The 23,002-nt window shown below is 41.3% G+C and overlaps 1 protein-coding gene across 2 annotated transcripts; it reads left to right on the forward strand.

Moving 5' to 3' along the window:
* The first annotated feature begins 650 nt into the window (after positions 1-650).
* On the forward strand, positions 651-21,340 carry LOC135902040 (protein adenylyltransferase SelO, mitochondrial-like). 2 transcript variants are annotated; one of them, XM_065431924.1, is made up of 13 exons: positions 651-1,891; positions 6,572-6,710; positions 10,634-10,779; positions 12,035-12,158; positions 12,310-12,425; positions 12,513-12,616; positions 13,315-13,519; positions 13,712-13,912; positions 15,059-15,179; positions 15,983-16,140; positions 17,094-17,221; positions 18,423-18,523; positions 19,456-20,645. In XM_065431924.1, exons 1-12 carry the CDS (start codon positions 1,482-1,484, stop codon positions 18,515-18,517), a joined length of 1,947 nt encoding a protein of 648 aa, XP_065287996.1. In that variant the 5' UTR covers positions 651-1,481; the 3' UTR covers positions 18,518-18,523; positions 19,456-20,645. The 2 variants fall into 2 exon arrangements, with proteins under 2 accessions (XP_065287996.1, XP_065287995.1); XM_065431923.2 differs by lacking the exon at positions 19,456-20,645 and adding an exon at positions 20,656-21,340 and having other exon boundaries at positions 658-1,891.
* Positions 21,341-23,002: the final 1,662 nt, after the last annotated feature.

Below are 23,002 nucleotides of genomic sequence, written 5' to 3' on the forward strand. Positions count from 1 at the left end.
AGCGAGCTGTCATTTTATTACTAAATAAAAGTAATATACAAAATGAAATTAATAAAAAATTTCTCAAGTTATATTTATAAGTCTTTTTAAGCTAATTATTCTGCATTATTGCTGCGTTGTTTTTTAGTAAATTGAGTGACAGGGCTATGGGGCCGTGGGCCATCTGAGCGAGATAACCTATGCCCCATGGTAACACAACCAAGGTCGATCCAAATAGGTCGCGAAGCTTCGGGCGAAAAGCGGTTCAGTACAGATTGTCACCGACATCAGCATGGGGGGTTATGGGAGCAGCGATTGAAGCGCGACTATGTTTGGAGGGAACAAACATTGGGAAAGAAAAACGCGTTTTTTAATTCAAACGAGACACACTTAGATTCATTCAACGAAAATAAAATTCCTGGTCAATTTTATATATTCGTGATGAGTTAAGAAAATACGTTTAATTTTTATATTATTAATAAATGCCTTTCTTTTCGGCGCCCATCGCTACAGGGGGCGTTGACGCCACTATCACTCGCAGTGCAATGCACGTCTTGAAATGGACAGAAAGGCGCACTCGTATCACCTGTTGAAATACGCCCCCCTCACAATTTGTGCTTTCTTGCTTGTCGAAGTGTGTCTGAATTTGGTGACGCGGGTAGCTTCACTGCTTCTTAATCTATTCAGTCAAAAGTAGTGAGTTACGACCGCCAGATAATTGTGTAGTTGTTTTCGTGCGACTGCGCTGGCCGACGGGCTTGGCATCCGACAAAAGGATCAGCAGTCTACACCTAAAGCTTTCGTCGGCCTCCAAAGAATGTATGTTCCATATGTTCTGTGCAGAGATGCGATTTCGACAACCGTACGGCTGGCCTTCTCCTGCATCGCTTTCCACGCTGAAAGCTCGAAACGCCCATCAAGCCGAATGGCGGGGCATTTGAATATATAGCTCCAAAGGAAGAACAACAAAACAAATTTCGCGCCTTCGAGAACAAAATGACGTCACTTCTGCTTTTAACGGACATGGCGTCACTTTATTTTTTCTTCCGCCGGAAGTGTTCCCACCACATACAGATGGCGCTAAGCCCCATGAACCGGCGATGGACCGCCATGTTTTGAACGTATGGGCTCCTATGGAAGCTTCGCTACCAGGTACATTTACCTTGACACAACAGCTGAGAACCAGCTGAGCGGTTGAGCTAGCTCTCTCTTCATCTGTTTGAGGAAAAGTTTTTTTTGACAGCCCAAGAGTAGAACAGGGACACTCTGCTAACAATACGAAGCGCACTATTCGCGCCCCATCTGGACAATTTGGATTTTGTGCGACGCCAAGACAACCTGATTGATTTCCGGTGCTTCACACCTAGAAAATATCTGCTCGCACTGACGATCCGAGTGTCGGATACCTGCTGGTAGTGTTAGACTTGAATGTGCGTGATGATCAGTGTCGCGTAAACTAAAATTTCTGCGATGACGTCTGTGTTGTGCCAACTCAGTGGTTTATGATCGCAACGGCGTTTAACATCGGTGCTTGTAGATCGTTGATACGTTCATCATCGCAGGTAGCATTCGCCCTATGTTCAACGATGTCGACATTCGAGACGTTGAAGTTTGATAACTTGGCCCTGAGAACGCTGCCCATAGACAAGGAAACGCGCAACTACGTTCGTACTGTCAGTGGCGCAGTGTTCTCGCGGGTGTCGCCCACTCCTCTCGATTCGCCAGAGCTGGTTGTCGTCTCCGAAGACGCAATGATGCTGCTGGACCTCCCGCCACCCGAGTTCGAAAGGAAAGATGCGGCAGAATATTTCTCTGGCAACAAGCTCCTACCAGGCTCGGAAACGGCGGCGCACTGCTACTGTGGACATCAGTTCGGCTACTTTGCAGGGCAGCTCGGCGATGGTGCGGCAATGTGCGTTTTGCCCAGCTGCTGCTTCTCAACTCTCTGTTTGTATATGCTGAAAATTAATTTCAGCCATCCTATAGTGTCCAACCTATATCCATGACGGATAATACATATTCTACCTTAATTTTTTGGACTTGGTGAAACGTTTACTAAGTCTCGCATGTAGGCGCCAGATACGTTGCGTGTTAGACGAGGTGGATTCTATCGTGAACTGCGATTAAGCGTCACACAAACACACACACATATATATTCAGTCAGATCACAATGTACAATGCCGGAGGTGCAATTGACACATAACCTATGTGTGCAATGTGGAAACTACATGACTGATGGAATAAGTAATAAGTTGAATCTTAGTGGCGACCGCGGATACCATGATTGTTGGTCTTGAGGCCTGTAAAGGTTAAGTAGCAGGTATACTGCATTAGGATGATAAATTGATGTTACGTCACCAGCTATGCAGAAAACTCACATGGTGACTTCATTTGCATAAAGATGATCAACTAATTTTGACAATGACACAGTGTTCAGCAGTGAGAATGTCTGTGTGCACGTGTGTGTGTATACACACACACACTTCAGTGAGAATGTATGTGTGTGTGTGTATATATATAGAGAGAGAGTTTCTCACTATAACACCTAGAGGGAAATCTGGCGTCACCGTCTATGGGAGTTTCCTAAGGGGCGCTGTGCCGTCATGGGAATGATGGTGTATGTGCCTGCGAGGCTTGTGGCGGCTGGTGCTGTAAGAGGCTTTGTGTAAGACGTGGGTATGGCTACACAAATAATGTGTTCTTGAAGTAAAATCTTCATAAAATGTTTCCATTCACGCATATTACATCTTTACTCACCTATAATGCATGACCAAGTGAAGAAAAGCAAGAACAGATGACAAACTGTTTCAAAGCGAGCGCAAATCTTGTCGTCTGTCCTCCAACTTTAGCTGCCCGCTGATACTTTTTACGTATCATACAATAACAAGTTCTCATAGTTAAACAAAACATGTTTTTGTGTAATAATAAAGCTAAAACAGCTTTTTACGAGCTGTTTTAGTAGAAAATTAATCATTAAGGCAGACTGAACGGTGCTTGCCAGGCGTGTCTTCAAAGTGTCCTGGCTCTCCGAGAACGATGCCAATCTAAAGTCACAATATAACGGCATTCCCATGCATACCACAGCGTAGCAGCGCCTGATTTCCTTCTAGGTAATGTAGTGAGAAACTCTTGTGTGTGTGTGTGTGTGTGTGTCTACATATATATATATATATATATATATATATATATATATATATATATATATATATATATATATATATATATATATATATATATATATATATATATATATATAAACGAGAAGGAAGGGGGTTACCCGAGGGACCCGATATTTATTAGTCATATAATGAGAAGCCAACAAACACTGACTCCAAGTACAACATAGGGGAAATTGCATGTGCTTAATAAATGAAATAAAGTAATGATAAATTAATGGAAATTAAAGTGGATGAAAAAACAACTTGCCGCAGGTGGGAACCGAACCCACAACCTTCGCATGTCGTGTGCGATGCTCTACCAATTGAGCTACCGCGGCGGCGTTTCCCCATCCACTTTCTTGGGTATTTATGTGTACTAGTAGAACCCTGGGAGTGTTAGCCAGCGCCCCCACTCACAGACCTTGGCGGCGGACGTGGAACGTCTTGTTTGCCGCAGGCGTCACGAGAACGTGATCTTTTCGGGTGAAGGCAACTGGTCAATAAACCCACATATGCTACCTGAAGGCATCAATGTTGCCGGATTCGAGACCCTCGTTATGTAATAAACGAGAAGGAAGGGGGTTACCCGAGGGACCCGATATTTATTAGTCATATAATGAGAAGCCAACAAACACTGACTCCAAGTACAACATAGGGGAAATTGCATGTGCTTAATAAATGAAATAAAGTAATGATAAATTAATGGAAATTAAAGTGGATGAAAAAACAACTTGCCGCAGGTGGGAACCGAACCCACAACCTTCGCATGTCGTGTGCGATGCTCTACCAATTGAGCTACCGCGGCGGCGTTTCCCCATCCACTTTCTTGGGTATTTATGTGTACTAGTAGAACCCTGGGAGTGTTAGCCAGCGCCCCCACTCACAGACCTTGGCGGCGGACGTGGAACGTCTTGTTTGCCGCAGGCGTCACGAGAACGTGATCTTTTCGGGTGAAGGCAACTGGTCAAGGTTGTGGGTTCGGTTCCCACCTGCGGCAAGTTGTTTTTTCATCCACTTTAATTTCCATTAATTTATCATTACTTTATTTCATTTATTAAGCACATGCAATTTCCCCTATGTTGTACTTGGAGTCAGTGTTTGTTGGCTTCTCATTATATATATATATATATATATATATATATATATATATATATATATATATATATATATATAGACACACACACACACACATTCTCACTAAACACTGCATCATTCTCAAAAATAGTTGATCGTCTTTATGCAAATGAAGTCACCATGTGAGTTTTCGGCATAGCTGGTGACATAACGACAATTTATCATCCTAATGCGGTATATCTGCTACTTAACCTTTGCAGGCCTCAAGTCCAACAATCATGGTATCCGGTCGCCACTAAGATTGAATTTATTACTTATTACATCAGCCATGTAGTTTCCACATTGCGCACATAGCCTCTGTGTTATGCCGCCAGCATTGCACATTATGATCTGTGACTGAGTAGCATAATGTGAATCATCTGAAAATACCGGCTTCAAATATCAAATTGAGTATTAAATTGATCTTATGTTTCCGAAATGTATGATAAACATTGAAAATGGTAAGAAAAAGTCGGACCTATGTCCTTCAAGTACTCAATTCTGTTTCCAGTTAGGCCATTTGTAAATGGGCGAAAACATTAAAAGGCCACCATAGTTTGTGCAGTCACAACAATGACAACTGTGAAAAAAGGGGAACGTTATATTACTGCACACATGTTAAGAGCAGGCTGGCTGCATTCTACTTGAAGATAAAAAGTGACTGTAGTACTATATTGCACACCATTCGTGGCTAGTGATGTACTGCTGCTGAGCTTGTGAGGTTGTTAGTTTGAACCCTAGCCACTAAGGCAACATTTTAATGGCCCCATTTCAATGGGTCAATGTGCTCATTTACTGAGCTATTTAAGAATACCAGGTAGTCAAAATTAATCTAGAACACTTCACTGCGGTGTCTCTCAATACCCCTCGGTTGCTTTCAGTGGGAAGAATAAGGGAAGAATTGTTTGCCTTATTGCGGTGGCTGTTTTTCACCGTCTAACCACTATTAGCATGATGTAAATAGTGCCATATAATTTCAAGCAAACAAGCACCAGTGATTACGCTGTAATGTACAATGAGTTATGCATAAATAGCCAGCACACTTGATCCATAGTCAGAGTTTGATGACCGACGACTGTGCTTGTCGCTATCGTTGGGCTGAGTGTTACTTCTTTCTTCTGGGCACAAGTTCGGCAAATTAACGAGTTACATTTGTGATTTACAATTTTGGCACTCTCTGATTCTTCACCATCAGGACAATGTGACAATAATTACGACCCGTCACTGACATACCTTTGTGAATTTGACCTAGAGACCAAAACTTTGTGTCACGCAAAGTAATAAATTTGAAATAAGATATAAAATTTAGTGTTTCTTTGGTTAAGCCACTGCGATTTTTTTATGTCTCATGCATATGTTTTCAATCGGAAGCGGGATCACTGGAATAGTAAGTTGTTGGCCAGCAACGACTTGAAGCTGCGTTACTGCACCCATGCCTTGAAACCAAGTGTGCCTGAGAATATTATATGGCTTTGATTTATGGGGTTTAACGTCCCAAATTAACACTTGGGCTATGACAGTGAAGGGCTATGGATTAATTTTGATTACCCATGGTTCTTTAACATGCACCTAAGCCTAAGCACAAGAGTTTTTGCATTTCACTTCCACTAAAATGCGGCCGTCACAGCTGTGATTCAAACGACCCATCACCTCGCACTCATCAGCAGAACAACATAGCCGCCGAACAAGGTGACTGCATCCATGACTGGAAACCAGATGCATTTATGATTACTACGTGGCATTGTATGCAGGCGATTGGTTGTATACCATAACAAATCCTGAACCTCCAAAAACACCTGTATGATTGCAGCACATTTGGCTTGACTAGCGAAGTGGAAGGTGTCAGTCAGGGTTGTTCGATCTTTATGTCACAATGCATTGCTAAGCACGTTTTGCCATAGAAATTGTTCTCTATAGGGCCCACTCCTGTGTTTAAATGCTCGCCATCATTGCGAAGCAGTATTTAAACAAAATTAGGGTTCATTTCGCAGCAATTTTTTAATGTGCTGTTTCATTTGAATAATAGATCTCTTCAACCTATTTTGCATGTCTCAGTGAGGATGAATTAAGTTTTCAAAGAAATCAAATTATTACATACGTTGATTTGAATTACGAGTCCACTGTTCTTACTTGAACTCTTCAATGTTAACCTACGATTGTTTGTGTGTCAAGGTTCAAGTTGCAATACTCTATCAACAATATGAAAGTGTACAGCTCAAGTGTGTTATGATAAAGGAGCTTGTTTTCATGTTTAGGTCTCGTAATTAAGCTACTTTCTTTCTGTGGAATGAGCATATGGTGTTTTCTATTCCATCATGAAGGTACCTAGGTGAGGTCATCAACCGCAAGGGTGAACGCTGGGAAATTCAGCTGAAAGGGGCTGGTTTGACACCCTACTCCAGGTCCGCAGATGGGAGGAAAGTACTGCGCTCATCGCTTCGAGAATTTTTATGTAGCGAGGCAAGTTTACCTGACTAGCACATATTTTTATCACTTTGTGTACCTGCCAATTCTTTGCACATTTTCAGATAGTGCAGACTCGCTGCTGCAGAGCACATGGTCGCAGGTCCGATTCCTTGATTCCCGGCCGTGGTTGCCGCATTCTGATATCGGTGGATTGCAGAAGCACTCACATACTGAGGTTTAGCTACACATTTAAGAGGCCAAAGTGGTCAAAAGTAATCTAGGGCCCATCACTCATCCTCTCTCATGGGCTGCATGTTGGTTGAGGACATTGAATCTGATTATATTATTTTTTATTCCTTTGCAGTTCCTAAGTGAATGATTATTTCCCATAGGCCTCTCCATGTTGTAATGAAGGCATGGAATGCTGGTCCCCAGTGGATAATTTAAACTTTTTTCGTTGAGTAGCACTGATGTTTTGCCCTAGCTTCATATCAAATCGGGATTTTGAAGCAGTGCAAAGTAAGAAAAGCCAACTAAATTTGTTCATGAGAGCAGCACTCCGGGCAAGGTGGTAATCCATTACTTAAATGATATTGTGCGACAAAAAAACGACTTGGACGTAAGAGAGGACGACACGCCAAGCGCTTGGTGTGTTGTCCTCTCTTACGTCCAAGTCGTTTTTTGTTGCGCAGTATCATTTGAGTATTAAATTTGTTCACCCATGTGTGATAATATTCTAAAACATGCCCTTTGGGCAATGTGTGAAGATGAACACCACGAGAACTTGTAGCAGCAACTGTGCGGGAAAAACACATGATGTTCATTTACATTCATGTGTGCTGATGTCCCATTGCAGCGCCTGCCTGCATTCTCCTGTTAAAAGGAAGCTTTAAATCTGACCCACCACGTTTCATGCACATGAAAAGAAAGGGGTGCTGTCATTTGACAGCCATTGGGCTTATTTGATTAATTGCATATAAAAGTAAAAATTCCATTTGGGACTATTGAGAGTAGATTTTTTTATTATTATTTATACCCAAGGTTGTTCAGCATACCCTCCCTCTTCTCTTCTTTTATGGGTGTGAACCACTCTTGCAGGGCACCTCAGTCGTTTTCAAACGCAGATACAGATTAACTTGTGAATAATTGAGGCCTTCTGCATTAAAAAAATGGCCCTACATGTGTCAGCCACCCATCAATAACCCTACTAAACAGTGAAGCGAGTCATCAAAAAGATTAATCTGTAATATCAATTTGATACTGTCTATGGTCCTTTGTTGCAAGTGCATAAGGTGTGGCATGTTTCTGCTGTGGTATTATGGGTTTTTTGTTTTGTTTTCTGAGGGCATTGCAATGTGATAGATAATGTTTAGATGTTTGGTATTCTCTAGGCACCTGCCCCATGACTTGTTTTGCATTTTTCTGTCGGTGGTCCGTAAAGGTGCTTTTTGCTGGAAATAAACTTTAGTTAAAAGTTAGTGCGTGTCCGGTCCTTCTTTCTTCTGTTGTCATCTTTTTAAGGTAAGCATTCAAACGTACAAACTCACCCAAATTTCAGTTATAAATGAAAAAGTTTGTATTATTGTAGTGATAACAAAGTGGCTTCTGGCAAGTAAATCTTGGGATGTGTGTGCAAATGAACAAGGAGTATTGAGACTTGTTTTCAATGTTGCACAAAAACTACCACATGCTTTTTGCGCATAAAGCTTTGATGCTCAGCAAGTATAAACATTGTGAAACACATACTGAGATGTTTTAATTTGATAGTACAGTTAGCCTTAAAATGCCGGACCTGGTGTCATCGACATTATTGTGATGTCACAACCAATGTGTCGAACTGAACATGAACCTGAACTGAAAACCTTACCTGAACCACAGTATTGCATGTTACTGAACCTGAACCTGAACTGAAAGAAATTATAACGGTTGCTGGTTTGGCACGAAATGGTTCAAGCATGTAAGGCAACAATGGGCAATTGTTCGAACAACTATTTCTTCTATCGGCACACTCTAGTAGCAGACTGTTACAACTTACAAGTTGCATTGTGTGTGACAATGGAGATAGACTATGGGCATGTGCTGGTAACTATGGCCACCTCAACAAAGATGCTTGCAATTCTGAAGTTGGCCATGGCGATTGTGTTCTGCAGCCAAAGGTTGCTTCGGGGGCTCCGCAGAATCATTATTTCTGGTGACACTTCACATTTGGTCAATAGGTCAACTTATCACTAAAACAATATTAACATGGCAAGCGGAGAGGACGATATCCTCAAGGAGGGTTCTCGACGAGTTCAGCTGCACGACTTATTTTAGCCATAACACTGCAGTCGCTAGTGAATGCCGCCACCTTCTCAGTGAGTGGTAACTGCAGCTATAAACAACACACAAAATCTGCTTTTGTTACATGCCAAGGTTCAATGCACATTTGGCGCTTAGCCACGAAGAGCATAAAGTCCTTTGAGTTTTAGAAATTATTTGTGGGGCTTCTTTGTCCGCCCTTAGCAAGCTCAAAGACTACATGCCACATGCAGATGTGCAAGAAAGGTTGATGTATGGTTCAGCACAAACCGTTCTTGTTCACTGTTCAGAAGCATCAGTGTCTTCACTTGCTTCTGAAACAGCAGCAAACTAAGCGATTTGTCAAATGCTGACTTGTTTCTTTTCAACAGAGTATAACTTTAAAGTTGCAGTTTGTGTAATCCCATTAAACTTACGCTGTCTTCGACACCCATAGATCACATGCCACAGTTTGCTCACCACCAGTCCTGTATTAAAAACCTGAATAACAGAAATAGTTGACTGCACTGCTGTCAAAGTTATGAGTGTGGAAGCTCCGCAGACCTTACAGTGAGACAGGAATTCTCACTAATTACCTGTCTTTAATACGTGCTATCGCGCTCAATCTAAGTTGCAACACGGGCATACACCCATCAGTTCTTTCAATAATAAAAGCTGACAAGTGCCATTTTTCTTGTAAACAGGGTGCTAGTGGTAATCAGAACAGTGTTCATCTATTTTTCTTGTGCAAGCACTGCTATACTGCCATACAGGCAGTATCTGCAGCATATGTATTGCAGCACACACGCACGCACACACACACACACACACACACACACAAAAGAAACGGATTCTCGTGTTGCAACTCATGTTGAGCGCCATAGTACATGGAGATTCCCCCCATATCTGCATAATTCATTCATAAATTTTTGCCTCCTCATGATGAAAGTTATGCGTGTACAATGCGAACAAATCAATAGTATTGCCATGGAGCTGGGTAAAATGGACTGAGCCAAACCGATTTGTGAACCGGTTCACAAATAAAATTTTCTTCTTCGATCCGGAACTGAACTGGAACGAAATCGGAGTGTGCTGAACCCAAACTCGACCTGAACCGTTATTTATTTCGGTTCGACACCTTTGTCACAACGCAGACTAAAATTCACCGACACTGCATAAGAATATGGCTAGCTATAATGATGTTGCTCACTAAAAAAATTAACAAATAATAATAATTTTAAAAAAGTGCTGGCTCTTTTTTTTTTCCCTGGCTGCTTTCATGTATGGCTGCTGCAGTGATTGCAGAGACAGAGTGCGAGTTCAGCGCTGGTTAATTCTGCCTGGGTCCTTCATCTTTTGTGCACGCTGCAGTTCAACAATAAAGTAACAGAGGGCGCCAGCTCGCAGTGATGCCATGATGCATCCACTACCGATGTACCGATAACAAAACTGGTTCATTGAAACGCATACTATAGTATGTCGTCTAGGAATCTCTGATGCTTACCACTATCTTTTCTAGGGGGTAGAAGGTTTGGACCATCATTATAATGCAAAAAGAAAGAAACAAGGAAGACAAGTAAAAAAAAATGTGTTTGTTCAGGCTGTTCTGCTGCCACAAGTTGATTAAGATTTGTCAGTGCTAAATTGGAAGTTATGGCAACATTAGTGGCGGCGACTGTTTCTTTTCTTTCATTTCCTAGGCCATGCACTACCTTGGCGTTCCCACTACAAGGGCAGGGACATGCGTCACATCCTCTACGACTGTGTCACGTGACATGTTCTATGATGGACATCCCAAAGATGAGAAATGCTCAGTCATTCTGCGAATTGCCCCAACGTTTCTAAGGTCTGGCTTTCCTATCAATGTGCTTTTAATGCATGTAGTACACGTTGCACGTTTCTGGCCCAACTATAATACATGTTGTTGGCCCAGCTATTAAAATTTGTTTTGCTAAAGAATGTGCCAGCCTAGGCAGTGTCCGTAATACATTCCCAAAAATCTAGCGTTGCGCGGATCCTTAATTCATTACAAAATTCGTTTAATTTTTGAAACTTAAGTGTCAAAACTAAAAGAAATGAGGTTTCAAACTTTGAAATAACTAAAGTTGCAAGACATTAAGGTTGAAATTTAGATAAATGTTTTTCTGTAGGTCTCTTTCGATCCAATAGGACTCCCATAATAAGATTCAGTAAGTATTCCAATGATGAATCCAGCAAGACTAACCTTATTGCTCTTTTTGAGGCAAGCAGCCTGAAAGGCTTGATACGAAGACACAGAAGACGGACGTCAATGCTGCGTCTATTTTCCTTGCTTTTGTATTAAGTCTTTTGACGCTGCTTGCCTCAAGAATAGAATATCAACTTACCGAGCAAACCATCGCACTGAACTTGTTGCCTTGCCTACAACAATAGTTGTCAGACAAATTTGGCGCTCAAAGGGTGTTTTTCAGGAAGTCTTCTTTTGAAGTCTTGCAACTCGTGTTATAGGGTATACAGAGAAATAAGGTTAGTTTTATGGGATTCCTTGGACGATGCAGAAGCCATTGATACACTATAAAGCAAAATCTGAGGAATCCATTTTTTGCACTGTAAAATTAAATAAAGGTAGCTTGTGTATAACTAGAATGAAATAAGATAGTATATGAAATTGAACCTACATTCGAAATAAATGCATAAAATTACATATATTACATAATTACATTTCAGCACTATAACTTTTAAGAATAAGTATTTTAGAAAATACTTCATCCAGCGTTGAGCTCTCCCCTTTAACTCAACAGTTTTAAAAACCATAACCAATTTGTAGAAATCTCTGTTAATATTCACTTGTGGACTCCACATTGTGATACACTATGAGTTATGCATTTGCACTACTCTGATACACAAGATGTTATCAAAATGTTGTTTTTTCTAGTCCTCCAACTGTATAGGTCACAACCTATATAAGCCTATGCACAGTTTTGACCAAAGCAAACACTTTACATTGCATCTATGATACACCATTCCACATTTTGCAGCACACCTAAGAACATTCTTTAAGTGAGCTTGGAAGTGTTGGTTTGCTAGCCACAAGCATTGCAGGCATATCTTTACTTTTCCAGGTTTGGGTCTTTTGAAATATTCAAGACCTTGGACAGCTTCACTGGAAGGGTTGGGCCTAGCGTAGGCCGCAAGGACATCTTGCTTAAGCTCCTCAATTATGCCATCGAGACATTCTTTCCAGAGGCAAGTGGCATTTCTCTGTATGTGTTTTTACTAGATAACCGCATATAGAAAAATTTTGCAGGCTTGTAATACTGTTATATCGGCAACTCTTTGAGTGTCAGCAGCCACCTCATTTTTTTTTCCTTCACTTGTTTCGTGTTTCTTCACGCAGATTTACCATAGTTGTGGTGATGACAGGGAACAAATGTACATAGAATTTTTCAAGGATGTTGTCAAGAAGACAGCACGACTCGTCGCAAAGTGGCAGTGTGTAGGCTTTTGCCACGGGTATGACTTGTTCTTCAACACCTGTACCTAGCTCTTCCCTGTCTTTAAGATTGCACCAAGACAGAGCTGCACCTCTTCTCTTTACAGGGTGCTTAACACTGACAACATGAGCATACTTGGACTTACTATTGACTACGGTCCGTTCGGGTTTATGGAGCGGTTTGACCCCGACCACATCTGTAACACTTCAGGTGCTGTTCAGCTTCTCAGCTTTGTCCGGTGCCTATTGGTGGGTAGAGTTATAGTTGTAACCACATCAATTTTATGCTACAAAAATTTACCCCTGCCACAACCCTTGAAACGGTTCTAGGGTCCTGCCAGTATAAAGATAACATGTTTTTATATGTATCAGAAACAATAAAAATTGATTGATTGATTGATTGATTGATTGATTGATTAATTGATTGACTGATTGATTGATATGGTGAAAGGCATACATAGCCCAGTCAATCCACACCTGCTCTAGCATTGCACTGAGGAAGGCACACTACTTGGTCATTGGTGCTTGCCATAGTAAGTAGCTAAGACTAACTAATCATTAGTTTCATGCCTAATGCCGTGGCTGCAGGATTGCCACTGTCTTCATGCACTCATTGTGTTGTGTCACTTGAGCTGGAACACTGCGTCAGCGCACGTGGCAGCTTTCCTATGCAAAAAACACTCAGTGTGGTGTGTTGTTACCATGGCTTGCTTCATCTAAAGCAACAACCTTGGTTATGAAGATATCTTGCCACACCATAACCACCAGAGGTCGCATGCTTGTGCCACTGCTGTAATTAAACCACTGTTACAAATGAACAAAGAAAGTGCTAATGCAACGATGCATTCAAGTTGTCTTCTACTTGTTTCCATTCAAATTTATGCTGGTCGCACAAATTCTTCACTGCAGATGATGGAGGTCGATATACGTACATCAAACAGCCCGAAATCTGCCTGTGGAACTTGAGGAAGTTTGCAGAAGCCATACAGCCGGCTGTTTCACTCTCAAAGACATTACCGGGCCTGGAACTGTATGCTTCAGAATACGAGGCATGCTTCCTAGGTGGAATGAGAAAGAAGCTTGGCTTGCTCAAGAAGGAACTTCTGGAGGACAAGTGAGTATTAGTGTGTGAAACTTCCGAGTACACTCGTCTTTGATGCTGTAGTATCTACTAGTGTTTCCATTGCTGCCTATGCATAGCCGAACAAATGAGAAATATAGATTCTTGGAATTGTTAGCAGCAGCATTGCATGGAGGCTTTCAGTGAATTCCCTGTGCTTTCTGACTGATGTGGAAGCGTTTACAGGGGCCTTGTCACATATTTTTACGACACCATGGAGAGGACAGGTGCCGATTTCACAAGGTCCTTCAGATGTCTGAGCGTGCTTGCAGTTCCTGGGCATCCCGAACATGAGCCCAGTAAGGAGAGCCTTCTGTCAAAGCTTCTGTCATGCTGCAGTAGCCACGCTGAACTCACTTCTCACCTAAAGACTCAGACAAGCTCTCGGTGAGTAGCTTACAGTTCTCACTCCACCAAAATCAGCTGTGCTCGTTTTCCAATCAATTGTTAGCTGCACTGCTGCTATTTCACCAGACTTCCTGCTTAGTCTAGCATATTTTAGCTTCAAATAGCAGAAAAAATTGCCATTTAGTGCCTTGCAACTTTTGGAGCAGCTTTATAATAAATTTTGTTATAGTGCATTTATACCATATTTGCAAAAAAAATATTTAGCAAATTCTAGTGAGCCATGAAATTTAATTCTTTGATCTTATTTTGGAGCATTTGTGTGGGTGGTAGTACTACCTTAGCTTGTGCAGTTATTACTTCTTTGCTTTGTCATTCTTATATTTTTTTTTAATTGCAAACATCAGTTTTCGCATATTTCTAGTTGGGAATGTCAATAGCAACTAAAAATCTGGCACCTTTTATTGCCTAGTGCAGGATGATGTCATAGTTTATAATAATAATAATAATCAACTTTTGATAATTTTTTGCAACTTTTTTACACACAATATCATGTTCCAAGTGCATGGGTATTTTAGCTACTTAAAGTACTACACCAAAAGTCTGCTGGACGCAGCATTCATGAAAAATCGCCACTCATTTTGGGCCGATGCCAAAATACGATCTTTAAGGAGCTGACATGAACAACTGCAGACTACAATCCACATTCTAGACAACCTGCCCAGGCTGCTAATTATTACGAAATATGTAAACTCAACTAATTCAAAGCAATACTGTGTTGGCCAATCGTAGCTGCTGTGTGGATGAAATAAAGCATGTACACGAGCCTTTTGGTCTAATGACTTCTTATCTAATGATTTCTGAACACTCTTTCGTAATGTTCTGAACATTATATGTTTTCGTATTTTAAAAAAGAAAGAAAGAAAAATTTCATGGTAACTTAGAATGGCAAAAAGGAGACAACAGAAAAGGAAAACAGTTGAATAGATTAAACCAGATGTTTCTAAGCTAAGCTATTTCACATTAGCTTCCTCTCTTGGTATAAATTAGGGTTTTTTCTGGACACAATGCATGGCTTATTTACACTTATTGTGGCAGCCACTCACTCATCAGCTTGTCTTCATCTGGCCGCCTTGGTGCCTTCTGATACCATACCACTAACATATTCATTCCCATTGCCTTTTCTAGGGACTTCCAGCTGTTCCTTATACTCTCCCAGAGCAATCCAGAATTGCTAGAGCAACTTGGAAAGGGTGCCCTGGCAAAAGAAAGAATTGTCGCACAGATTGAAAAGGCCAAAGAACTCGAGGTAAACAAAATGTGTAGTAGGTGAAATAAAGTGTGTGCGCAATAAAGGAAAAAAAAAAAACCTGAAGGAAGTGACAGATGTCAGGCAAATTTAATTAATAAAATGCACTGTGTTTGCAGCATAATACAGTCGGACTTAGACATAGCCAACAGTGACATAACAAATTGTCAGATATAAAAAAAGTAAATACAAAATTCACTGTATTTTCTTTTGCCAATATTAGTGCGTATACTTATAACAAATAATAATGAGGTTATTTTTAGTGGATGTAACTTAGTTATAACGATACTTGACTGCGCTGCCATTTATGTGGACTTTGTAAAAATTCAAACTTTTCTCTGGAAACAGCAGCGCTATCTTTTTCAGCACTTCTGTTTTGTTAATCAATTCTCTTCCGTTAATTTTGTATGCATATGTCTGCTTGCAAGTGTGTAATTTGGCTTTTATTTTTACCCTATGCACTCCAACCCATTTTTATTCTCCTGTGAATTTCCTTCTCATGATCAGGGTCCCTTGTGGGTAATTGGCCTAGGTAAATGTACTCCTTCACTCACTCTAGAGGCTGACTGGCGATCCTTAACTCTTGTTCCCTTGTCAGGCTATTGATCATTATCTTTGTCCTCTGCATATTAATATTCAGCCCTACTGTTACACTCTCTCTGTTAGATAGGTAAATCGATAAGGTGCTGTAGCTGCAAACAACTTACTACCCAATAGCATTCTATCTTAGTTTCATGGAACGTGTTATGTATTGAAGGACCAAGCATTGTTAATACGTGAGGCGCTATCATCTGCTTGTGCAGGAAATGAGTGCAGAAGACTTTAAAGCCCGAAACAAGAAGCTGTGGATAGACTGGATAGATGAATACTGCAAGAGGCTGACGACAGATGTGGAAGGAGTGGAAGACTTGCAAGCCCTGCAGGACGAGAGAGTGCGCGTCATGAACGGCAATAACCCAAGGTAGCTTTGCAAAACAACAAAGCCTTTCAGATGCATTCATATGTGGAAAAGTTTGTGTATAAAAAGTGATAGCGACTTGGAACCTGCCATGGGGAACATCCTCGAGTGCTTTTCTTGTGTCTGCCTTCCTTTGTCCCGTCTAAAGTGTGCGCTTGTTAATCCTGCAAGTACAAACGCCAGCCTAACAACACATTCCATTAAAATGCCAACAAGGCTGCTTGTTGTGAAGATCGATATTATGTGCTTCTTGGCACTGATCTGTCGTAATGTGAAGCTCGTGGGTCTGATGGTAACGCCAGATGTAGCCAAAAATGTCCTACAGTTGTATTAGCAGCCGAGAGATGAGTCATAGAGACATACTAATACTTTGAGATGTTGAACTCCAGCAACAAAGGCACTGCACCTAATGTTCACATTAGTTTTTTGTAACAAGTGTGCGAACTTAACATCAGGACAGCAAGGCCTGTGAAACTATTTTTGAATGTTCTCAGCAGGGAGTCACAAATATTTTTCCTGGAGACAAAAACTTCATTTAATAAGAGAATAAGACAACCTTGTTTTGTTTCTTTTCATACTAAAATAGTTTTCTTGCTCTGTAAAAAGCTCCTTCATTTCATAATAGCAAAAACTTTTGCGTTGTATTGAGCCCAAGTGAAATACAAATAGAAAAATGCGAAGGTAGAATGCCTTTTACATGTGATTGCATTGAAGTGCAACGTGTAACCACTGCACAGCCTGCTTTTAAAACTCAGCAGTTTGAGGACTCTTTGCCCGATATAAACCAAGCCAATTTCAGCCTTATTTGAGAACATGTAATTATAAATAAGAGCCTGTATTCTAGTTGTTTTATCAGATTGGCATGCAGCCTGATGTTATCAGCCATGAAGTCTTGCATCAGCTTGAGGTACTGAGTGCGAGATGTATGTTGTTCTCCTGCCCCAAATGTCTTCCAGGTTTATTCTCAGGAATTACATTGCGCAACAAGCTATTGATGCAGCGGAGAAGGGAGACTACAGTGAAGCACGAAAAGTGCTGAAGATTTTGCAGCACCCATTCTCCGATGATCCTTTGGAGCTGAAAGGTACCCCTTACATTGATAGGCATAGTAGGACTGTCACTTTATAAAAAACTTGGGTCTCTTGCATAACAGCAGAGATCGATAAATTTTGTCTTTCACGTTTTGAAAGCATATTGCATGAACCAAGATGCAGAATGTGATTTAGCACTTACTTAAGTATTCATTAGTGTCGTAGTTTTCATCCATGTAGGTGCAAGCAATATGGTGTTGCTATACAGTATTATTTAAATGAAAAACAGAGGTGTGGAGAGGATGAAGACACCACTAAAAAAGAGATGGCACCATAGCATGCCACTTTTAACTGATTTTCTTGAAGAATATGTGCTTTGTGCATTAGAGCAAATTGCACCTCTCTAGATGCATGCTTTCACATTAGCTCGCATGGAGGTAGTTTCTTTAAGAGACGTGTCAATTAAGGTGGTGCAGACAAATGCTCATTTTGCACTTCCGATAAGATCTGCAATACGTTTCCCATAATTTCTTGCACCGCCTTCACTTGCCCCATTGATGAGTCAGTGTGGGAAACTATCAGAGCCGATTGTATCAGGAATAGCAGAATTAATTAATATACATCAGTGTCGACTCGGTTCACTCATCACCTAACGAAATTGCCTTCCTGCAAGGCTAGGGCAAGAGCATGGATCCACTTGTCAAAAAGTCAAATTTTTCGCCTGAAAGTCGATGCATCGATTTTGATAGCAGTTTAGTAGACAGCTATACGAAGTAAGGATAGTAGTTTTATCGACTGAATAAACTTCCAAACATTTGCTTACTAACTGAATTAACAAGCACGGTGTCACGCACGCACAGGTAAGCATAAACACATCTCACTTCATGAGCGCGGACACTCGCCGTCAAAACGCTGGCGCGAGGAAGGGCAGCAGCAGCAGTGAGCGAATTGACCTTCGTGCTGCCTATCGCTTTAACGTGAAGTAAGCGATGAGAACACAGGGCACACAAAGCTTTGAGCCCCTGGCGCACCTAGACTCTGTACCCATAGCAGATTGCTTTCAAGATAGGGCCCGTGTGGCCACGCCATGTGGAGCGGCCACGGAGACCGAGTTGCTGATGATTCCTAATTGTAGGTGTCAATCGTAAAGTTCAGTGACCTCAGATGACATTGCAGACTTATTTCCATCTGCAAAGACATCTGCTAGTGAAAGTGGAAGGAATGCTAATGAGGTGAAATTATGTTTGTTGCCAGGAAAGCAAGCTTGCCCGGCTGTGTTTGATGAAGGATTCTACGAAGGAAGATATGCATTGAGCGCAGCTGCACTGAGAGTCTCCTGCTCATCTTAACAGATGGTAATTGTTCAACTTACGTCAATGAAATGTGTCCTTTCTCACTGCCCAGATATAGCTGCAAATTAATGGAAGGACACAAAGAAAAGAACCTTGTTGCGAAGTGCAAGTAATCAACTTTCTCACCACTGCAGAAAACTTAGTTGCTTACTTTACAAACCTGGTTCCCGTAAACCATGGTGAACTGCTTCTCCATGGATTCCTCCTTACTGTCTAGCCATTTGGGCTTAAGTGTACTCAAACTTTTAAAGGAAAGTTAGTGCAGACTGCAAAATAGCACAATTTTTTCTATGTTGGACTGTGATAATTCATATGTGGTCGAGACAATTTGTCATGAAGGCAAAGCCAGTCACAACAGGTATTAGCAGAAACATTTTGATTCTTTCAAAAGGTCATAGTTCTGAATGTTACAAAAGGTCATTCTGAATGTTACATTGTGCATAATGTTATGCAAATATCTTACGTAGATGAGCGCTGCTTATTTCGGATAAGCATGCCTGCATTGGTTTAGGTTAACAGCAATTTGGGCAAATGGTACAGGGTTGAACTTTTTTCCATTGCAGTCATGTCCCTGACCCATGTTGGTTAGCAACGACCTTTGCAAACATGTCATTTTTTCATGGCTTTTTTGATGGCAGCTCTTCTGCTCACAACATTTGTTTTCATGAGTGTAGGCACAAGAAATTATTTATGCATGGGCCGACATAGGCGTTGAAAGACGTTTTTCCAGCTGCTATCTTCCTTCCTTCTTATTTTGCTAAACTACAGGTACTGGAGCATACACTATGTTTCACAATGTATAAAGAAATAACTTGGTGTGGAAGAACTAGTGCAACAACTTCAAAAATGGAGTCTTCATACCAAAGCGATCATATCGAAGTGGGTTGACAGCTACCCATTTAATGCTGGCTTTTCTTTAAAGGGCTCTTCACCAGGTCTGGCCATCTTGAGCTGACAAGTGCAGTGCATACAATGCACGCCAACGATTGTGTCTGCAAAGTATTGCACTACTACGAGACACAAAAACAGCTGAAATTTCAAATAAAACATGCACCCTTCTTCTCACGGGCGCCGTGCTCCCAGTCGGAGAGTCGACGTCGTTCTAACAAGTGCGCCAACATAATTCACAGTGCTGCGATGTCACTCACAGTGACGTGCGACTTTGAGAATAATTCAAGGCAACAGCAGTTAGTATTTGCTTGCTTCAATAGACAAATTAAAGTTTAAAAAAATAATGAAACATACAAACCAAATGAATTAGTGTCCTTGTTTTACTTTGTACTGTAGCAAGAGAGATGTACTCTGCTTTGGTTATTTCTGCCTCTACTAATAACAAACCAATTTGAAAAATTCTTGCAGTAGAACGCTCCTTAGGGGGCACGTAACAATTTCCAGCATATCACCAAAATTTCCTATGTGGCCTGTTGAGGGGCCCTTAAATTCCTGGAGGTATGTTGTAGAAAGCAAAAAAGTGTGGATGTGGGAAGTTATTGGTGAAGAAAACAGTGGAGGGAAGCCTAGTTTCAGTGGGAACAGCCAGCAAGGCGACGGCGCTTCTTATAGCACATGCAATCCTCATTCTTGTTGCATGTAGGATGCAAAGGTCAAGTGTAGTTTCAGGCTTGGCAGGCAGCACCACAGAAGCTACCCAAATTCTCGTGGCTCCACTGCCATGCCATTATTTGTAATTCACAGCTGTTGTAACTATCTCTTCTAGGTCGTTCTCGTCTTTGTCGCTATACCTTCACTGTCAAGAGTCACTAGCGAGCTCCAAAGCATATTGTCAGAGTCCATCACTCAGCTCCACCAACTCCGCAATTTAGCTGTCTGTCAAAGCTTTTGGCCTCTTCACCTCGTCAAAGCTTTACGCCTCTTTGAAGTTCAGTACAAATCGCGCCAATATTGACAGTTCCTGCGGCAAGGAAATCTTGTGTCTGTAGACATGCTCCTCGCTTTGTTGTCTACATAAGCAAAGTGCTGCCACATGGAAAACAAACATATTACCACCACCCATTACTTTTTTGATTGCTTAAGGTGAATATCTCCCTGCCTAGTAACATGGTTCTTGCATGTCACTACTACAGACTTTTTGGTACTATTGGGCTGTGCTGATATGTTCTCACTTTTTCTTGCAGTATTTTTCTTGGCAAGAGCTCATTACTACATTTTTGGGGAGAGGGAGAGAGAAAAAGCTGTGATGCTTTCACTCTCATTTGCAAAGGAGGCCTTATGCGACAGCATCAATACCAATTCCTGCTGACAAGCTGCGAACTGTGACATTGCAAAGGTGCAGCGGCGCCAACAATGCATTCCATACGGTTTGAAAAAATTATGACCTACTGAATGATGAGGATTTTCTCTGAAGGCAACCCTAATACATGTAGTGAAATTTTCAGACGTTGCTTAAGGAAAATTACAGTTCAAAGCGATGAACAGCAGAGAGCAGTGTCAACATAGTCATCTGCCTTCTTTTGTGTGTTTGTTTACAAATATGCAATTTGTCTAGAGTTATAGAGGCTGCATTTGTGGACAAGCACTGGTCATCTGCCAACGGCTGTGTATAATATGTACTGTGCTGAAATGTGGCGCTAAAGTCCTCCAGTAAAGCGTGGAGATGCTACACTTTACACAGCAACCTTTGATACACAAATCAAGAAATACATTGGCTTGCACTGTGTTCTGTTAAGCTTTAGGTGGATTTCAACATAATGAACAAAAGTAGTATATAAAGTGTATATCTTTACCACTTTTACCGACTGTTGCATCACTGGGTGTTGTACAGAGTCTGTAAATTCAAAATAAAGATGTCTTACTCCTTTACCATTAAATGTGAAATCACTGACACTTCCGTCATGTTTATATCCTCCACACATTACATGTAACTGGTTGGGTCACTGCAATGTTTCATTTGAATAAAGCTACCAGTGCATAGATATATTGGACTGTTAGCTTCTTGTTCCAATTGTTAGGTATGGAATAACGAAACTGACAAGTTTAAATGTCTGCTAGCCATACTTGGGCTTGATGCCTTCCACTCGGCAATCGAAGCGATTGGTGTGTACTTTAGCATCTACTAGTATCTCCACTACCAACTCAAGCAACGTGAATAGTAATAGGCATTCGTGGCATCTGCTTCAGCCTCTGGTGACAATTAATGCAGGATGTGTCACAGCGCCTCAGGTAAGTGAAACAAAATAGTACCTTAACATGATTGTTCATGGCAGCGACAAAGGAGAACGGCAATGCTCAAGTTGCTCAAGTAAAAGCTGCATCCCTATCTTGGCAACCCAAAGTTCAAAATGAAATACAAACTAAAGCTTGCCTGCATTTGGATTCTGAATGTGTGGCATCCTTGGGCACTTTTGTGAACATTTTTTTTGAAACGCTTTAAGTCACAGCCATATGTAACGCCATGAATTGCATGAAAAACAACTGTGTCTATGAGTGTGCTGCTGAACTGTGCCCGAGTAGCAGCAACAGTGACAGTCGTGGCATGTGTGCATGAAGAAATAATGCATTATGAATACAATTACTTTCTCTTCTTTTGGTACGAAAGGATCTCTGGGATTACGCTTGGCCAAAACTGTGAAAAAGTGAGGGCCCTAGCAGGAGTGTATATGCTATTCGCACATGACAAGGTTAATTAGCAACGGTGCCAAATATCCAAGGCCAACTGCAAAATTTTGCTGTGGCTAATTTGGTTAGTAATGAGTAGCACATATACTACTGACGCAATCTTGGCAAAGCTGGTAATTGTCCAATTTTCCTCTGTAAGTAGTCTGTAAGTAGCGCCCAAGCAGACTACGTGTGTGACTGGTGGCTGGCAGCTATGACATAGGTACCAACAGGTTGCCTCTGAGCAATAGCCAATCTCTGGAGATCATACCAAGGAGCTACGCTTTCTTATTCATGCATCACTTCGGGCGAGTGCTAATGACAGCAGTATCTACTTATTTTTTTCAGTTTGAGTATCGAAAACCTCAAACTTTTGCAAGCCTTTTGTGACACGTGCCCTCATTATTTAAAACGCAAAGCTTTGCACGGAGGCTGCTCTGTATCTGAAACTGCGCCCTGCATGCGGCCCGAAATTTCTGTTGCAGAAAATTTTGCACAAATTTTGCGCTTGCTTTTCTTGCTTTATTAGATAGCTGCCGACTTTGGAACAATGATATGGTACCAGAATTCTTTGAACCTGCAACAAATCATTAATTACATCCTATTTTAATGCAACTATAGTTTAGAATGTGTGCCAGAAGCAAAGCAGCGTCCTGCTGCAGGGCATGTTGGCGAGCACTTCTTCGACATCTTGAAAATCGGAGGCAGCGGCGGTCATGTAGTATCACATACCACTGACGCATAGGCCAAGCGGTTGCAAGTCGCACAATGGTCGTGTTGTAGAAATCGGGACATGCCACGTCGTTGGTTCGTTCCTCTCTCATTCTGCACTTCTCCACATTCGACACAGGCGTTCTGGTGTTGCTT

Source organism: Dermacentor albipictus, chromosome 4 (genome assembly GCF_038994185.2).
Source record: "Dermacentor albipictus isolate Rhodes 1998 colony chromosome 4, USDA_Dalb.pri_finalv2, whole genome shotgun sequence".
Classification (NCBI taxonomy): domain Eukaryota; kingdom Metazoa; phylum Arthropoda; class Arachnida; order Ixodida; family Ixodidae; genus Dermacentor; species Dermacentor albipictus.

Bases quoted from the DNA above. Each gene is read 5' to 3' on its own strand.
- LOC135902040 (XM_065431924.1), top strand. From the start codon at position 1,482: ATGATCGCAACGGCGTTTAACATCGGTGCTTGTAGATCGTTGATACGT. The intron at 12,426-12,512 runs GTATGACTTGTT...TTCTCTTTACAG, and splicing joins TGTGTAGGCTTTTGCCACGG to GGTGCTTAACACTGACAACA. The intron at 15,180-15,982 runs GTAAACAAAATG...CTGCTTGTGCAG, and splicing joins AAAAGGCCAAAGAACTCGAG to GAAATGAGTGCAGAAGACTT.